General features: G+C 43.2%; 1 protein-coding gene across 1 annotated transcript in view; it reads right to left on the bottom strand.

Moving 5' to 3' along the window:
* Positions 1 to 18,486, bottom strand: part of si:ch211-198n5.11 (methylcrotonoyl-coenzyme A carboxylase 2) — a 70,415-nt gene that overhangs the window by 21,814 nt on the left and 30,115 nt on the right. Inside the window, exon 8 of the mRNA XM_041208503.1 lies at positions 14,571 to 14,662. Coding sequence (XP_041064437.1) covers positions 14,571 to 14,662 — 92 coding nt within the window. The remainder of the gene's footprint in view (positions 1 to 14,570; positions 14,663 to 18,486) is intronic.

The raw sequence follows: 18,486 nt of genomic DNA, 5'->3' as shown, positions 1-18,486 counted from the left end.
AACATAGAGGAGTACTGATTCATCAGCTGGAGGTGGGGGTGGTGGTGGTATGTGGTAACCAACAGGAGGTTTGCTACCCATGTTTGACCTGATGTCATGAGACTTCATGGAGTCTGGAGTCAGTGTTAAGTACTCCCAGGGCAACTCCCTCTCAACTGTATACCACTGTGCTGCCACCTCTGCTGGGTCTGCCTGCCAGTGGGACAGGACATAGTAGGCACTAGTAGGCTCTTTTAACTTTCCATGTACACACAGCCACACAATAATATTTAAAATATTTAAAACTTAAATAAATCACCCACGCACACTCTAAATAAAGACAGGTTGTTGGTCCCAGTCCTGATTACTTTCCATTGACCCCCCTACTACAATATGCATTTGGATGTCAAACGATAATGTGACTGAGGTTAACCATGAGATCCCACAGACACAGACCATTCAGCAGAATCACAGCCGAAGTACTTATAGTTGCTGCCACCCATGGACCCATGGAATTGCACCCCACCAAGGTCAAGCACAATCAAGAGAGATGGGGAGAAAATTGTTGGGAGAAAATGTATATCAACATGAATGAATGAATAAATGGACTAGCATTACAGTGTGTTTCACAAACTCGTGGCGTCCCAAAACAAGTTACAGCCAATGAAGTACCTCTGAAATGCAATCAATCAATGTTGTTGTGTAGGGAAATTGTGGCAGTCAGTTTGCACATAGTGACGTCCCAACAACAACAGTTAGACACATGACCAGATAAATTGTTTTAATGATGTTGGTTGAGGATAAATAAATATTGTTCAGGACTCCAGAAGAACTCCCCTGCTTTTCTTCAAATGGTGTCATAGGATCTTTTCCGTCCAACCAAAATGGCAGCTATGACCCTGGTTTATCATCTCATCCAAAAAACTGCACTTCTGACAGTGCCTTCAACACTGCATTGAAGTGTCAGCCTAAATTAAGTGCTCAAGTCTCTGGAATGCGGCTTGAATCCACAACCTTCTGATCCAGTAGTGAGAGTGATATCACTGAGCCAAGGTTGACACCTCAATAGTGCTAAATAATCTTTACTGAAAATGATATAACTCTTTACTTTCATTATATTCACAATAATCTTAATCCAGTCAGCAAAATGGTTATGCAAAAAGCTCAGTATTACTCAACAAAGCAACACCATTGTATTTACACGTCTACTAATACAAAGAATTCCAAAGTGATTAAACAAAGCTTCAGTCAGAAAATACAGATTTAACTGCAATAAGTGGCTGTTCTACACTGTAAAAATTTTCACCCACAAAATAATTCCAGGGCTGTTACATCTATACAAAACATGGTGCTTGTATTTTTGCATTTTTGAATGATATGCTTTCAAAAACAGTGTGTTCTGTCAAAATTTAAAGAGTGACATAAACTGAGGTGAAGCCCAATAGCTGACTTTTGGAGCGCTGGTTGCAAGATCGAATTGAAATATCAGCTTTCCTAATCCTTATATTGTGGCCTTATAGAATGATACAACATAGGAGAAGGTCATCGGGCCCAACTTGCTTGTGCCCGCTCTTTGAAATAAATATCCAATTAGTACTACTCCTATGCCCTTTCCCCATTGCCCTGCAAATCTTTCCCGTTCAAGTATTTATCCAATTCCCTTTTGAAAGTTCTTATTGAATCTGCTTCCACCACTCTTTCAGTTGTGCATCCAGAGCACAACAACTTGTTGCGTAAAGAAAAAATTCCTCTGGTTCTTTTGCCAATAACCTTAAATCTCTGTCCTGGGGTTACTGACCCTTCTGCCACAGGTTACAGTTTCTCTTTATTTACTCTAGCAAAACCTTCTATGATTTTGAACACCTCTATTAAATTTCTCAAAAACCTGCTCTAAAGAGCTTCCCTAGTCTCCCCATGTAATTGAAGTACTACATTCCTGGTACTATTCTAGTAAATCTCTTCTCCACAGACTTAACATTCTTCTCAAAGTGTGGTGTTTAGAATTGCATTCAGTACTCCAGCTGAGTCCCAAAATGTGACTTACAAAGGGTTTAAGAAAGATTTAGTGCCTTTCATGGCATCGGGATGTCCCAAAGTGCTCTATAGCCAATTAAGAACTTTTTTTGATGTGTAGTTAGTTACAATGTAACACAGCAGCCAAATTGCTTTTATACTCTATCTTCAGCCTTCTGAACTTGTCTTGCTACCTTCAAAGATTTGTACATTTCAGATCTCTCTCTTCCTGCATCCTCATTAATATTGTACCATATAAACATAGGAAGATAGGCACAAGAATAGGCCATTCGGCCCATCAAACCTGCTCCACCATTCAATTAGATCTTGGCTCAATGCCCCTTTCCTGGGCTATCCCCACATCCCCTGTTGTCATTAGCATCCAGAAATCTATTGATTTCTGTCTTAAACATGCTCAATGATTGAGCTTCCACAGCCCTCTGGGGTAGAGAATTCCAAAGATTCACCACCCTCTGAGTGAAGAAATGCCTTTATATTGCCGCTCCTCATTCTTCCTACCAAATGCATCACTACACACTTCTCTGCATTCAGTGATGAGAGTGACCAAAGACAAAAAGGTCTGAAATTTTTTGTGACAAGGAATCACGTAATTATAGCACTTTTATGCGATGTATGAAATGCAAGTGCTTTTAGGCCACTTCAAGTGGGTAGAAACTTCAGTTTTCCCTTTATCTACTATTACTGTCAAGATTGTGGATCAACGCATTTGTATCAAATCACCAAAGTGACCACTGCATTTCAGCATTGAATGCAGTTAGGGTATGGAATACAAGATGAAGTCCATATTAACAACTGAAAATGACCTTGTTGGATTACAGACATGCGAAGTGAAGCAAAGGGTGACAGCAGTGCTTCATAAGCTATTTTCCAATCTAACCCTATTTTAACTCACACCACCTTCTTAAGGGCAATTAGTGATGGGCAATAAATACTGGTCTTGCCAGCAATGTCCACACCCTTGCAGCCCCTCTTCTCAAATCCCTTCTCCCTGCTCACTGACTCAATCAGCAGCACCTCTTCCTAACCTCCCCCCCCAACTCACCCATGCACTCAGCTGCCTGGCCTTTCCAATAGTCTTGCAGCTATACTGAGCCACCCATCATCACGTGCACCGTCTTCTCATGCCGAATTGGAAAATGAACCGATTCTCCGTCAATCCGATTGATTGTCGGTCAAACAGCCTTCCCCGCAACATTCTCCCATCCCAATTTTTTCATAGCTAATAAGCAAAGCAAATGAAAGCTAAAAACAATGCTCCTACAATTATGCTCCTGGCTTTGCTGGCAGCATTCCTGAAGATTCACCTTCAATTCCTAGAGACTCCAGGGCAATCCTGGAGGGTTCACAATCCTGGGGAGTACAAAATGGGGAAAGCCCACTTTATGTTGTTCTGAGAATGTGCTTTTTTTTTTTAAAAAAAAAGAAACTTTCTAATTCTTCTTTTTCTGGCTGAATATTAAAAACCAATAAACTGTAATCCTATTAAGACAATGGAGGACTGTCAGCAAGCCACGATATACAACTTGCATGCCACCCAAGTTGGATGAAAAGGAAGGAGACACCCAAAACCCCCGGAGTAGTGTGAAAGACTCCATCTCCTGTTGGTTTTCACACTTTCCTGAAACTCTTCATGGAATTTGGCAGGTTTCAAAAGTTTCTGAGATAAGACATCAAAATGCAATTACCTGTTCTAAAAAAACAATGATTACAGCAGAATTAATTTCCCTGGAATATACAGCCAGCAGGACTTTAAGAACTGTTTACCAAGTCAGGGAAATCAGACATCAGAATGCTGTACTGAAAGGTTGCAAAAAAGTTTTTCTCTCTCTGAACTATTGTGCCAGGAATTGCAAAGTGACCATCCTGAGAAATCTATTGCAAACTGAGATCTTTTGGGAATGAAATGTGCAAATCTGCTCCACACAACTATATCGCGGAAGACAACTAAACAAAATAGCAACAACGTGGAATCATTGCATTGAGATCAACCAAAGAACAGTTGATTGTATATTCCTTTGTTTATCTTCTTCACAAACTGTAAAAAAATCTTTAAGCCTATCCTCTTATTCTACCATCTGTACTAGTATGTCTGTGGGCCCAGGGAATGCGTGTGATTTATGAATGATGGTCGTAATTTACCAATTATTTTAATTTGGGAAGTAATGTCAATAAACTTATCTTGCTCTTATTATAAACTCAGGAAACCTGTCTGGATAATTCTTCATAATCCAAAAATGTACATATGGGGACTCCTGCACTATTGGCAAAGCACATCCTCTCTAAATTCACAAAAAAAATCCGCTGTTATGGTCAGTCCATAGAATACGGAGTCATTTTTATCCGTCCTCACGTAGTCATAACAATATCCTTTGCAAACCTTCCTTTATCATACGCCTAGCAGCTGCTGATCTTCTCTCCTACTATTTTGCTACTTGGCCCTATCCTTCACTGACAATCAACACCCTTCAAAAAGTCTTCTAATTAAAATGATGTGTATTATTCAAACAAGAGACAATCTGTTATTGATAAATTTAAAGCAAATATTTGCCATCAGAACTGATTCTGTTATGCCGATGACAAACTCTCAAGTTAGGTCTGGGCCTGTAAGGATAAAATCTTTGTGACAAGCATCGGCTCTGAGATCAGGTTTTCCTTGAAGCTTTTACAGTTGATTTCTATTTGTTGGAAAGTAACATATATTTTGCCTGGCCACTGTGACTGAAAATTGTCGTCAATTCAACCCTGCAGAGACTAGGGCTCTGGTGCCCATGCCTGCCGAACTTCATGGAAACACGAGCTCCGCTGTCTCCTCTCACCCCCGCCACCCCACGTATGGGCCTGCCAAATCCCATGAAGATTTGTTTCCAATGCTCCCTCCCACCCCCATTGCCCCCAATCCTGTGGAGACTTTGGGCTTTGCTGCTCCCCACCTCCTGGGCCTGGTGAACTCTGTGGAGACTTAGGCTCTGCTCTTCCCTCCTCCCCCCGCACTGGGCCTGGCGAATTCCATGGATCCACCAAGCAGCCAGTGGCAGAGCACACTCTTCTGGTGGGATGAATGGCGGCAGATGGGTCTGGACTGGCGCGAATCTGAGTAGTGGCAGTTGGGGTTTGGGTCTGGGCTGGAGCTGTGATGAGATTAAGGATGAAAGCATCAAGAACTATGCAGAGGCAGAGGTCGGAAAATCATTTCCAAGGGTGGAATTCCATAATTGAAAAATCGGAAATCCACCAAACGGAAATTTATCATCCCTGCTGCATTAAATTGCATCTGCCATTTGTCTGCCCATTTACCTATCAGTTTATGCACACCTTAAGACTGTTACTATCCTTCTCATTTTGTTTACCACACTTCCATACATCTGAAAATCACCCTTTAAATTTGAATTTGTTAAAGATTATTTGGCTTCTTCAGGTATTTATACATAAATTTGACTTTTAAATATGGGAATATATTTTGTACCTCTCTGGGGACTCTGTTTATTCTGGGTAGGATGCATTACAAATGCATGCTGATTCCATAGCTTCCTCCAATATATAGACTTAGGGTATCCCACTGATATTGAAATCTTTAGTACTAAAATCTCAGTTCACTAAACATTTGCATTTTTCTCCTCATTGTATTGTTATATGCTTGCCAAACATAATATCTTGCATTTGTAAAGAAAAAACTTGCACTTGTGTAGTGGCTTTCACTTAAGGTCATCCTTAAGTGCTTCACTGGCAATTGATCTCCTCATATGGAGTGGCAGCATGGCCATTGTAATTACCTTGGTGCTTCAGAACTCAGGAAGTGCAAAATGAGCCAGGGACCCCTCTCCTGGCAGCTATACAATGACTCAAGCTGAAAAATGAGCGTATAATGATGCAGAGTGAAGGTGTAAACAGATTCTCCTGTAATGCCCTCTCCAATGGAATAGCCTCCAGATACTCACTATCTCACACATGGTTAGGTACTTGAGAACAGTTATTGAATTGTGCTCCAGCAAGATTCAGCACTGTCAGGGGAGCATGTAAAAAAGTAGCAAAATCATTGTGCTAGTTTTTGAAAATAATGCATCCTTCGTATATGAGGAGGCAAGGGATATTGTATGTTCTCATCAGTACAGTACCAATAAAATTGTATAATTAGCAACTTGCACATAAAAAACTCTACGACAAAAAGAATAAAATTACAAATCAGTCATCCCTGCTTGCTGATCCATATAGGTAAGGGTGGTCTCAGGCTTGATCCTCAGCCTGTTCTGAATTATATGATCTAGACTGCACAGTAGTAGATGTACAACAAGAAGTTAAGGAGGAGGAAACTAGCTGGTGCTTCTACTCCTGATCAGTAGACATTGATTCCACATAAACATGGGAAAATGTGGCCAGTGGCTGAAGACAGGATTTGACTCAGCTGTGGAACCACTACTCCCCACCTCCCCATGACAGAATGATCTGCCAAGAGTCACATGTGAATAATGGTGTTAAAAGGAGGGCACCTGTGAAACCATCCCATAGCAAGAAGTCAACACCTTAAGGGAGAGGACAAATTTGCTTGTGGGAAAAATACTTTTCGTGACAAATATTTAAAAATTGTGACAGTTTATGGTTATTAATTATACCATCAATACCTTTTAAGGAATACTCTCCATAAAGATGTGATTGACATTAATCACTGGAAATTAATTTGAATTAGGTAACGGCAATGCTAAAAATTACATCAGTTCAATTTGTTTTTCCAAAGCAAGCATTGTACATGCTTCACTTTGCTGTTAAAAGACACCACGATGAAAAGATATTGCAACATTAGAAGAAACATCTTTGTTTGGGCATAATCCTATTAATCTACTTTAGATTTTTTTCAATCTGTCCTTTTTTTGTAACCAGAAACCATAATCAGTTTAAACTAATTATATAAGGTTCACGGAGTTTGGCACTTAATTTTGCTGGTTAGATCCTCTGCTGATTAGCATAGGTCCATTAGCTTAGGATACATTTTCTTCGTATGGAACACATAATCCCAACTATTACATAATCCATAATTTATTGTCAAATCAAGGTTAAGGGCCAGGACTTATAGTGCAGGTTGAAAAGCATAAAAAAAAAGACAAAGCTAACAGAAAATAGTGATTAGGACCAAATTTGAGTTTTAAAACAGAGAATTGAAAAGAGAAAAATGAATTCCAGGAGTTCCAGTTTTGAAATCCTGGGGGAAAAGTATGAGTCTGTGTAACGAGTCGCAAATTCAACGCAGTGGGATAGAAGGAAGCAGGAAGTATTGCATGGTGTGTTTTGAACTTACAGAAGCAAGATAGGAATGTTCAAAGGAGCAGTGACTATATTAATATTGATAGAAAAGAGAAAGACAAGAACAACTGCAAAAGAAAGCAGGAGGTGGAGAGAGACAATTTTTCCATAACATTTTTTTGCATCCTCATCCTGTCAAAAAGAGTGAGAGAGAGCGTAGGAGCGTTCCAGGTATGGCAATAATGTTCAGGTTGTGGATGGAAACTACATGCTTGGCGCTGAAGGAAACATTGGCTCATGCTTGCTCCATTGTATATGCTTCCTCCAACTGAGTACAGATAAGGTAATGAGATCAAGAATATCAACAGGTGAAGAGAGACTATAACAGAAGCAATTAAAGATAAGGTGTGATAGTCATAGATTATACTTGCAAAAGACATGAAGAAACAACGATGTAGATTTTAACTCCAATAAGCAGGCAGAACATTCACCTGTTCCTACCAACAAAAGGCCCAGTCCATTTTGAGGGTCAGGACTCACTACAATGCCAACAGTGAACTACAGCTCCCAAGTAGATGCCCCATCACACCTTGTTAGCTCCGAGCTAGCACAACATTAGACAGGCCAGAGACTGAGCCGATGGCAGTAAGGTAGGTCAGGTGTGATTGATCACGGAGGGAAGAGATACCAAGGCGGCAGTCGCCCACATTATTCTTGTGGCACTACAGTGCCTCCTGCCCCAACAACAACAACTTACTTACAATTTTTGGACATCATTTTCTTCCTCTCCCCCACCTGGTATGCCTGAGCAGAGCCTGCATGGCACACGCTCATGGTGCATGCCCTGCCCAGTTGTCCCTCTAAATTGCACAGGTACGTTTTTGGACCCTGAATTGCATACGGTAATGAGGCTCCTGCCTGATTCAGGTGGATGCCTGCACTGTCCAGCAGAAGGCCCCAGCAAATACACCAGTGGTGTGGAAATGGTGCACTCAGTGGTGACAATTGAAGGTAGATAAACATGAACATAGCTTTGGGTCAGCCTATTTGATGCTGCCTCACTGATGGTCAAAAGCTTTGGGGATGTCCAAGGCAATGACAGATCATGCAGTAAATCATTAAAGAGTATCACTGCAGTGGGTGCATGACATAGGCAACAGGGATTTCCAGTGGAATGCTGATGCTGAAAACCATATTGACTACTAATCATAGGCTAAACTAGAATCTTTATGTGACAAAATATTTGAAGGTTATCAACATCCTGTGTAAAAAAATACCAATGTGTAGTCAATAAGATAGGAGTTGAAGATCGTAGAATGGTTACAGCAGAGAAGGAGACCATTCTGCTCATTGTGCTCATGGCAGCTCTCTGCAAGATCAACTCTTCTAGTTCACCTTCCCAAATTTTCCCCATAGCCCTGCAAATTTTTTCTCCTCAGATGGTTGTCCAATTCTTTTAAGATCAGAAGACCATAAGGCATAGGAGCAGAAATTAGGCCATTCAGCCCATCAAGTCTGCTCTGCCATTCAATCATGGCTGATAAGTTTCTCAACCCCATTCTCCCACCTTCTCCCCGTAACCTTTAATCCCCTTACCAATCAAGAACCTATCTATCTGGGTCTTAAATACACTCAATCACCTGGCCTCCACAGCCTTCTGTGGCAATGAATTCCATAGATTCACCATTCTCTGGCTAAAGAAGTTTCTCCTCATCTCTGTTCTAAAAGGTCTTCCCTTTACTCTGAGGCTGTGCCCGCGGGTCCTAGTCTCTCCTACTAATGGAAACATCTTCCCCATGTCCATTCTATCCAGGCCTTTCAGTATTCTGTAAGTTTCAATCAGATCCCCCTTCATCCTTCTAAACTCCATCGAGTATAGACCCAGAGTCCTCAAACGTTCCTCATATGTTAAGCCTTTCATTCCTGGGATCGTTCTCGTGAACCTCCTCTGGACCCTCTCCAGGGCGAGCACATCCTTCCTGAGATACGGGGCCCAAAATTGCTCACAATATTCTAAATGTGGTCTGACCAGAGCCTTATAAAGCCTCAGCAGCACATCCCTGCTCTCTCGAAATAAACGCCAACATTGCATTTGCCTTCCTAACTACTGACTCAACCTGCAAGTTAACCTTAAGAGAATCCTGGACTAGGACTCCCAAGTCCCTTTGCACTCCAGATTTCTGAATTCTTTCCCCATTTAGAAAATAGTCTATGCGTCTATTCTTCCTACCAAAGTGCATGACCTCACACTTCCCCATGTTGTATTCCATCTGCCACTTCTTTGCCCATTCTCCTAACCTGTCCAAATCCTTCTGCAGCCTCCCCGCCTCCTCAATACTACCTGTCCCTCCACCTAACTTTGTATCATCTGCAAACCTAGCTAGAATGCCCTCAGTTCCTACATCTAGATCATTATTGTATAAAGTGAAAAGTTGTGATCCCAACAGTGACCCCTGCGGAATTCCACTAGTCACCGGCTGCCATCCCGAGGACCCCCTTATCCCCACTCTCTGCCTCCTGCCAGACAGCTGATCTTCTATCCGTGCTAGTACCTTGCCTCGAACACCATAGGCTCTTATCCTACTGAGCAGCCTCCTGTGCGGTACCTTGTCAAAAGCCTTCTAGAAATCCAAGTAGATAACATCCATTGGTTCTCCTTTGTCTACCCTACTCATTACTTCCTCAAAGAATTCTAACAAATTTGTCAGGCATGACCTCCCCTTGATGAAACCATGCTGACTTTGCCCGATTTTACCATGCACTTCTAAGTATTCTGAAATCTCATCCTTAATAATGGACTCTAAAATCTTACCAACGACCGAGGTCAGGCTAATCGGCCTGTAATTTACCATCTTTTGCCTCACTCCCTTCTTAAACAGGGAGGTTACATTAGTAATTTTCCAGTCCTCTGGGACCCTCCCTAACTCGAGTGATTCCTGAAAGATCACCACTAACGCCTCCACTATCCCTTCTGCTAACTTCTTCAGAACTCTGGGGTGTAATCCATCTGGTCCAGGTGATTTATCCACCTTCAGACCTTTCAGTTTTCCTAGCACCTTCTCCTAGGTAATAGCCACCATACTCACCCCTGCACCCGACTCTCTTGAACTTTGGGGATGTTACTCATGTTTTCCACCGTGAAGACTGACACAAAGTACCTATTCAGTTCCTCCGCCATTTCTTTGTTCCCCATTACTACTTCTCCAGAGTCATTTTCCAGCGGCCCAATGTCCACTTTTGCCTCTCTCTTACCCTTTATATATCTAAAAAAAACTTTTGCAATCTTCTTTTATATTACTGGCTAGTTTAGCCTCATATTTAATCTTCTCCCTCCTTATTTCTCTTTCAGTTGTTTGCTGTTGGTCTTTGTAGGCTTCCCAATCCCTTGGTTTCCCACTGCTCTTCGCTGCATTGTATGCTTTCTCTTCAGCTTTTATGCTGTTCCTGACTTTCCGTGTCAGCCATGGTTGCCTCGTCCTCCCTTTAGTATGCTTCTTCTTCCTAGGGATGAATATTTGCTGTGTCTCCCAAATTACTCCCAGAAACTCCTGCCATTGCTGTTGCACTGTCTTTCCTGCTAGGCTCATCTCCCAGTCAATTCTGGCCAGCTCCTCCCTCATGCCTCTGTAGTTGCCTTTATTCAACTTCAATACCGTTACATCTGATTCCAGCTTTTTCCTCTCAAATTGCAGGGTAAATTCTATCATATTATGGTCACTTCCTCCTAAGGGTTCCTTCACCTAAAGCTCCCTTATCAAATCTGCCTCATTGCACATCACTAAATCTGGAATTGCCTGTTCCCTAGTGGGCTCCACCACAAGCTGCTCCATTAAGCCTTTTCTTGGGATCCACTACCAACCTGATTTTCCCAGTCTACCTGCATATTGAAATCTCCCATGATCACTGTAACCTTGCCTTTCTTACACGCCTTTTCTATCTCCTGGTGTATCTTGTGCCCCACATCCTGACTACTGTTCGGAGGTCTGTACATAACTCCCGTTATGGTTTTTTTTACCTTTGCGATTTCTCAACTCTACCCACACAGATTCTCCATCATCTGACCCTACATCGTTTCTTGCTATCGACTTAATTTCATTTCTTACTAACAAAGCAACCCCACCCCCTCTGCCAACCTGCCTATCTTTTTTGCAGGTCTTGTCTGCATCTACCTCCACCATAGTCTCAGGCAGTGCAATCCAGATTCTAACCACGCTCACTGCATAAAATTATTTTTCCTCATGCCGCTGTTGCTTCTTTGTCCATCACCTTCAATCGATGTCCTCTGGTTCTAAATCCTTCCACTAAAAGGAACAATTTCTCCCTAAAAAAGCAGTCCAGACTTCTCATGATTTTGAATATCGCTATCAAATCTTATCTTAATCATCTCATCTCCAAGGATGCAGCCCCAGCTTCTCCAATCTAACCACATAACTGAAGTTCCTCATTCTTTGAACCATTCTCATGAATCTTTTCTGGAACGTCTGTAATGCCTTCACATCCTTCTTAGAACCGGACCCAATAATCCAGTTGAGGCCAACCCAATGTTTTACACACATTATAACTTCCTTGCTTTTGTACTCCATGTTCCTATTTATAAGAAATGTCGGCATTAGAAAAATTAAAGCAGGAATTCATGAAAATAAGTTGAGTAAACTAACATCTGTATACGGTGACAGATAACAGTCTTGTGCTAAGAGGTAGAGAGATGCAGCTGAGTTCCCAATCTCATAAATGCCAGCCGAGGGAGACACAAGGCAAATTTTATTATAGGCACATGGACCAATTGTGGAGAAACCACCATTTGCAGCTGAGAACACAAGTAGGCATTCAGCTCCTCGCTGTCCACCAATTTTGCTCTCGATTCAGCCATTAGAAGACAGCGCTTACTCATAGTTTCCACCAGCGCAGAGGCACACACCTCGGTGGGACCTAAATCTGGTGAGCACCCCACGGACACGTGTCCGTAGCAGGAGGAGGCACGTTCAGCCGAGCTCCCGGGGCACTCGGGGGACTGCTGGGGAAGGGGCATCTGTCAGATGACGAACCTCTGAATTTGGCCTTTGAACCCATCCTGGAGATCAGCAGAAGGCAGGAGAACATCATGCAGAGCTGCTGGAAGCCCTCTGTAGAGTGGCATGACAGTCAGAGGAGGGCATCCACCTGTTCTCTGATGAAGTGGTACCCACATGTGCACATATGGAGGTCTCCATGAGGAGCATGGCGGATGTCATGGAGATTCCAGTCCAGCAGGACGCGAAGATGTGTGCAGACCTGCACTCCATCGCAGTAACCATGGGTGAATTCCTGCAATGGCGACGCGAGAAGGAAACAAGGCAACTTGATGTCACCCCAGATGCTTTCCCTCAAGGAGCCTGGGGTTCTTGGGCACCCGAAGGTGAGGAGGAGCAGCAGCTGGATACCCCTGGGTCATCTATTCAGGAATCTCTGAGGCTGTCCACTCTCTCTGAGTCCTCTTTGCCTGTGACCCTCCTCAACCTAGTCCTCTGTCATCACAAAGGGAGCAGCTGGTCCACAGGAGGAGAGCTAAAGCATGTCGGGGCGCCTAAGGCCTTGGCTCTCCAGAGGGCCCACACCAAAGGCAACAGGGCCAACCATTGCAGAGGCTGTCTCCACCCCCATTCAGGATGTCCGGGCAGCAACTAGAAGTCTAAGGCATTTAAAAGTTAAGAAATTCAGATCACAGTTGGTTGCATAGGTAAATACATTTGTCACTTTACAATCTGGAAATGTATTCACTTTCACTGAATAATGTGTAATAGTATCTTTCAGCTTCATTGACAGGCTTTGCAAATCCTCCTACTGCATCCCCCTGCCACTAGCAGTTCAGCTGCATGCAGCTGGCCCATGAGTGATTGTGGAGGGAGCAGTGTGTGTGTGGCAGGGCCTTTCAGAGCCTCACGCAAGCATTCTCCCAGGCGTGCGGATCCTTCCTCCATCACACTCATCTTAAATGTGCTTAGCATTTTCAATGCTGCCTGCTGGGATTTGTTTTCAGTTGACCATCTGAGCTGACCTGCATCTCCGGCCACCCACTTATCACACTTCCATGCAGCACCTGATCTCGCCCACCACGACTCTCGTTTAACTTTTGATTTAGCCAGCATGTTAGTGCGAGTTTTTCTTCTGCTCCCTCGTTGTTTCCCCTCCCCCAGTCACCCATTTCCTTTCCGCCACCACCGTCGACACCACCCCCCCTCCCCCCACCGGCATCACCTGCCACCTCCCCTCCATGATTTACCAGCCCCAACCCTTTTCTTTCAGCAATGTCCAGGTGAATGTGCGTGTTCCCTTCCTTCCCAAAAATCCCACCCCCAATAAACTCCCTGACCTCCTCCTTCGCACTCCCAGAGTCCATGGCTGCCTCCAAGTCCCCACTAACTCTTCTCATCATCGCTCCTACCGATACCAATGAATCCTCACCCTCCCAACCCTACTGCCTCACTCGGCCCTTGGTCATTCTCATCATTCCCTCGTACCACACCCACCCTCAGTTCGCACCCAAGGAGGCAGTCACGGATTCATCAGAGCCCTCCCTTGCATGTTGACCTGGACAGTCCCACTCCGGAAACCTTCCCCTCAGGAACTCCTTCCCCCCTATGGATCCCTCCCCCCGTGCCACCCCCCTCCCCCAACCTCGACATCCCCTTAGCCCTTCCTCCTTCCTGATTTCTTCAGACACTCTTACTTCTTCCTTTTTCCCGACTCCTTCCTCCACTCTTACTTCTTCATCCACCCTTACTTCCTCCCCTCTCTGAACTGCTTCTACCCCGGACTCCTTCCACCCCGGACTCCTTCCACTCTCCGCAATCCTTGCTCCCTCCGAATTCCTTCCCTTACACCTACCTTCCCAGCTGCCATCTTCTCGCTCGTTACCCTTGCCCCTCCTGTTGTCCCTCCTCCCCAACCTCAATCCCTCCCTGACACCTTCGTTCCTCCTCTCCCAACCTCACCCCTCATGACACCTCTTCCTTTCCCAGTTGATTCTAGACTTTCCTCTCCCACACACCGCGCTGGCCTTATAATATTCAGATGTATTACACTGAGGTTCCTGACGTCGGGAAACGTGGCCCGCCATTGACGGGCAGATGGTTGCAAACAGGTTTCATGACGTTGTGAAACCAATTTTTGGCCTTCTCACCATATTGTCCGCTCATGCCTCCGAACACGCCCGACACCAGCGGGCACGGAAAATTCCGCCCACAGCGTTTGTCAAGTTTCAATGTCATTGATTAGTATATAAGTAAACTTATTTAGTTAGATCCTTTTTAAAAAGTTCAGAATTTATGATACTTATTATTTCTCACCTTTTAATCTGAGCAAAGCCAGTTACCAGTGTGGTCCCATACAAAGCTTTAAACTCCAGGAATCTACTTCCATCTGTCAAACGACTCAGAACCTGTAAAATATTAAATATTTTTAAGATGTAAGGGTTAATTCTTGAAAGACACAGGATGATTAAGTTGATAGTACAATGAGCTAGGCTTTAACTGATCAAAATTAATAATGGAAAATTAAGCTGTTTTATTGTCTTCATTATCTTTAAGGTGCAGGAAACATATCAAAAGTGGTGGCAATACATAATTGCCAAAATTTCAGCAATTGTCAATCTATAATTTTTTTAAAATCTCTACGAGTTAAAAAAAAACGAATGGCCACACTGCTTCAAGGCTTTAATACTTAGTTCTGGTACACTAGAATACCAGCATAGTAAAAGCTTGAAGATCTTAAAAATCAAATTGTGCATCTGGAGCAGAATATTGCGACAGATTGTCTGAGTAGTTAAACAGCCTAGTCCATTCCTTTGCTATTTAAACCAAGAAAGTCTACATTCAGTTGTACAGTTAGCTAATCTCTATAAGGCAGCTATTAAGTTCTGCTCCTGGCCATTAGCCAGTGATCTTTGTCATATGGACAAATGATTGAATTTGGTTGTGATATTCTCCATGACCAAATAGTTCTCTAACATGAAGCATCTGGATTCACTTATGAAAGATGACCATTTGTAGAAGACACTAGAAGGCTTGCATGTCTGTGGGGCATGCTAGTTTTTATGGGCACAGAGAACAGAAAGGAAAGTAACTGACTGAGACATAGAAAATCTAATCCACAACCACTGACCACTGGGTACAAAATGAACAAGAATCATTTGAAACAATAAAGAAATTTACTACCACTCCCAAGAAGAGACCCAAAAAAGTATGCTAATCAAGTCACTCCAAAAATAATTAGTGACTGAAGGTTTATAGTAGTGAGTATGGATAAAGTTAGTGTGTGATTTCTGTAACCATAGAAACATCAGCCTATGACTGTCCCTAATCATTCTGGTGTGCCAAGCAGTGCAAAATATGAAAAAATAAACTTGTACAAATGGAACTGAAGAAATGCTTCATCAAGTGTAATAACCAGCACCACTAGCTCAATCTTTAACTGTCTAATTTGCAATGATTGAATGGCAAGCAATGATGCCCCCAAATCATGCTGGAGGACTAATGCGTACTGCTCTGTAATTTAAGATATAAAATCATGACAGCAAAACTCAGTCATAACATCTAATCATATCTTATAGATTTCTAAGATACACAGACGAAGTACAGATTAGCTATTTGCCCTCTCAACTGGCATATGATGCGTAGCTGTGCAACACAAAGGAAAAGTAAAATCCATTGCACAATAACCATTCCAGATAGGTACAGAAATAAGTGTTAGGCTCGTGAGTGCAGCTGATTTCAAACATCTCCTACAGCTTTCTATCTGTCCCTGAAATTGGGTAACAAAAAAAATCCATACGTTATGAGAAAATTAATGATCTGTTAAAGAGAAAGTGCAGAAAATAAACACAGAAAGTGATGTGAACTTGACACACTTGGTGAAACCAGGGCAATAGAGGAGTTAAAATTGCTGTTCACTACTCATTGTCCTGTTCTGCTCTGTGGGCATATTTATTGGCACCTTACTGGAAAGCCCAGGTACCCTCCTGAATCCCTCTAGTCATTCTGGAGTGCCAACATTACAAAAATATGAAAAAAAAACCTCTCAGGGAACTGAAACAGAACTAAAGAAAACGCCTCATGAAATATAGTAACCAGCTTACAGCAACTCAGTAAATTGGCTCAGTAAGTGACAAACTTATTGCCTCAAAGAAATTTAGAGGGACAGCTGGGCGGAGTGTGCACTGTACACACTCTGTCCATTTGCACTAGGTAGAGAAAATCGAAAGTAAATAATTATTTTTCTGGGACCAGGAGAAACATTTGTTCTCCTCTGGCCTCCACAAGAACAATGTGGATCACTGTTTCTGTGAATTCTCTGCCTTTGCAACTGGCATCCATCTTTCCGACCTACCCGCTTGCCTGCCTGGTTTGTCCACAGGCCTCTGCATGTTGTGTCTGCATTTTCCGTTTCTGGAGTTAAAATCCACCCACTTTCTTACAAAAATTTCCCCATACTGTTTGATTTCCTGCCTTCACCAAAACATTTTTTAAATACCGTGTAAAAAATATTAGGAGCTTGATGGCACCATTAACATTAGTGACAGTGTGATACGGTTTGTTACAGGAAAGTGAATGTAAAATTTTCTGCAACACAATAGCTGTTCTGACAATCAACAAGAGATAAATTTAATGGCCATAAAGCCCTATCCCTGTTCTTAAAAAAGAAATTACTGACCCCTGCTGGATAAAGTGTGTATTTGTGGATATCAGATGCAGATGAGGTCAACCTCAGCTATGATGAATTCCTTGGTCAAAAAGCCTACTAACACTCAATTTCTAGGCGCACACAAAGAATGAGCACTTAGGTAAGATATTAATCTATTTTGAGTCGATTCAACTTTGAGAGTCAGATTGTCAGGGCTTGGGACTGCAGATTGGGCACCTCCTTCCTCTGATCCGCCCACTGCCTCTCTTGTTCTGTCAATACAAGAGACTTGGCTTTATCTAGTAGATCTATTGGGCATAATCTTGCCACTTTAACTTTTGGATGAAAGGCGAGATTTTCGATCTGGGAACACGAACATGAGTAGAAGGCCTTCTGATTAAAATTTCTGGAAGGCTTCCACTAAGGAACTCACCTCCAGGATCACCTTCCAATTCGGGAAGCCAGGCGAGAAAACGACTTGGGATCATGATTGAGCATCCAGGATTTAATGGGCCACTGGCAGCCTTCACAGTGGCTGCACAGAGATATGGGGCAACGTTTTCCCCCTGTCCGGTGGGGATGTGCGGGAGTGGGTGCGGCCGGACAGGTTCCCGATTGGCGACCCCAATGCCGCCATTTTACGTGGGCGGGCCAATTAAGGCCCGTCCGACATGACATTTGCCAGGAAGCGCTATGCGTTCACTGTGGGAGTGTGCTCTTTCACACATGTACGCAGAAGAGCGCACAGATCTCCCTGAGGCAAAGTGCTGCCTCAGGGAGATCGGCTCAGGTTTGAAACATTAAATAAAGATGAGAAAAAAATTTTGCGTCCATGTGACACTGTCATGAGTTGGGACATGTCCATAACTTTTATTTTAAACTATTCTGAAATTTTTAAATCCCTCATGATACCTCATCCCGCCCATGGATGAGGTTTCATGTTTTTTCAGAAGCCCGCTAGGGCTCCCGGCCTGCCCGCCAACCTTAAGGTTGGATGGGCAGGTCCATTAATTATTTCAATTACTTTTTTAATGGTCTTAATAGGCCGTTGAAAGGTCGGAAGGCGTGCAGACCTGTCCTCTGCTCACCGACCGGAAGATGCAGCCCATGGTGACTTTGAGGTGCTACTTGTGAAGAAAATGGAAGGGAGATGGGGAGATCTGTTGCCTCATTGAGTTGTGAAAGTCTTGTACAGGAACTGCCAGCAATTTTCTAACTATCACCACTATCATTAATATTAGCCTAAATGACCTGCTCCTATCATCACAAAGCTCTGCCTATGGCTGACCTCAGGCATGCTGCTTTCCCCACTGTAGTACTGAGTGCATGTCAGTTGCAAGCGTCAATGACATCCCAATGTGCACTCGCCTCCTCTAAGCTGCCCCATTCCAGGACTACATATGAGCTGTCCACTGTTGGCAAATAGCCCCGGCAGGCACAAAATTTCTCTCAACTGCCTTCTTAAATACTTTAACAGTCTTCCTGCCACTGCTGCACAGGTTGACAAGACACCCTGAGAAAGACAGAAGGGGCAGAAATACATCGCGGTACCAGCCCGATGGCTTTTTCTTCCAATTTTCCCAG

The sequence above is a fragment of the Carcharodon carcharias genome, chromosome 16 (genome assembly GCF_017639515.1).
Source record: "Carcharodon carcharias isolate sCarCar2 chromosome 16, sCarCar2.pri, whole genome shotgun sequence".
Taxonomy (NCBI): Eukaryota; Metazoa; Chordata; class Chondrichthyes; order Lamniformes; family Lamnidae; genus Carcharodon; species Carcharodon carcharias.
Note: the sequence above shows the minus strand (reverse complement) of the source record. Positions and strands in the feature narration are given on the sequence as shown.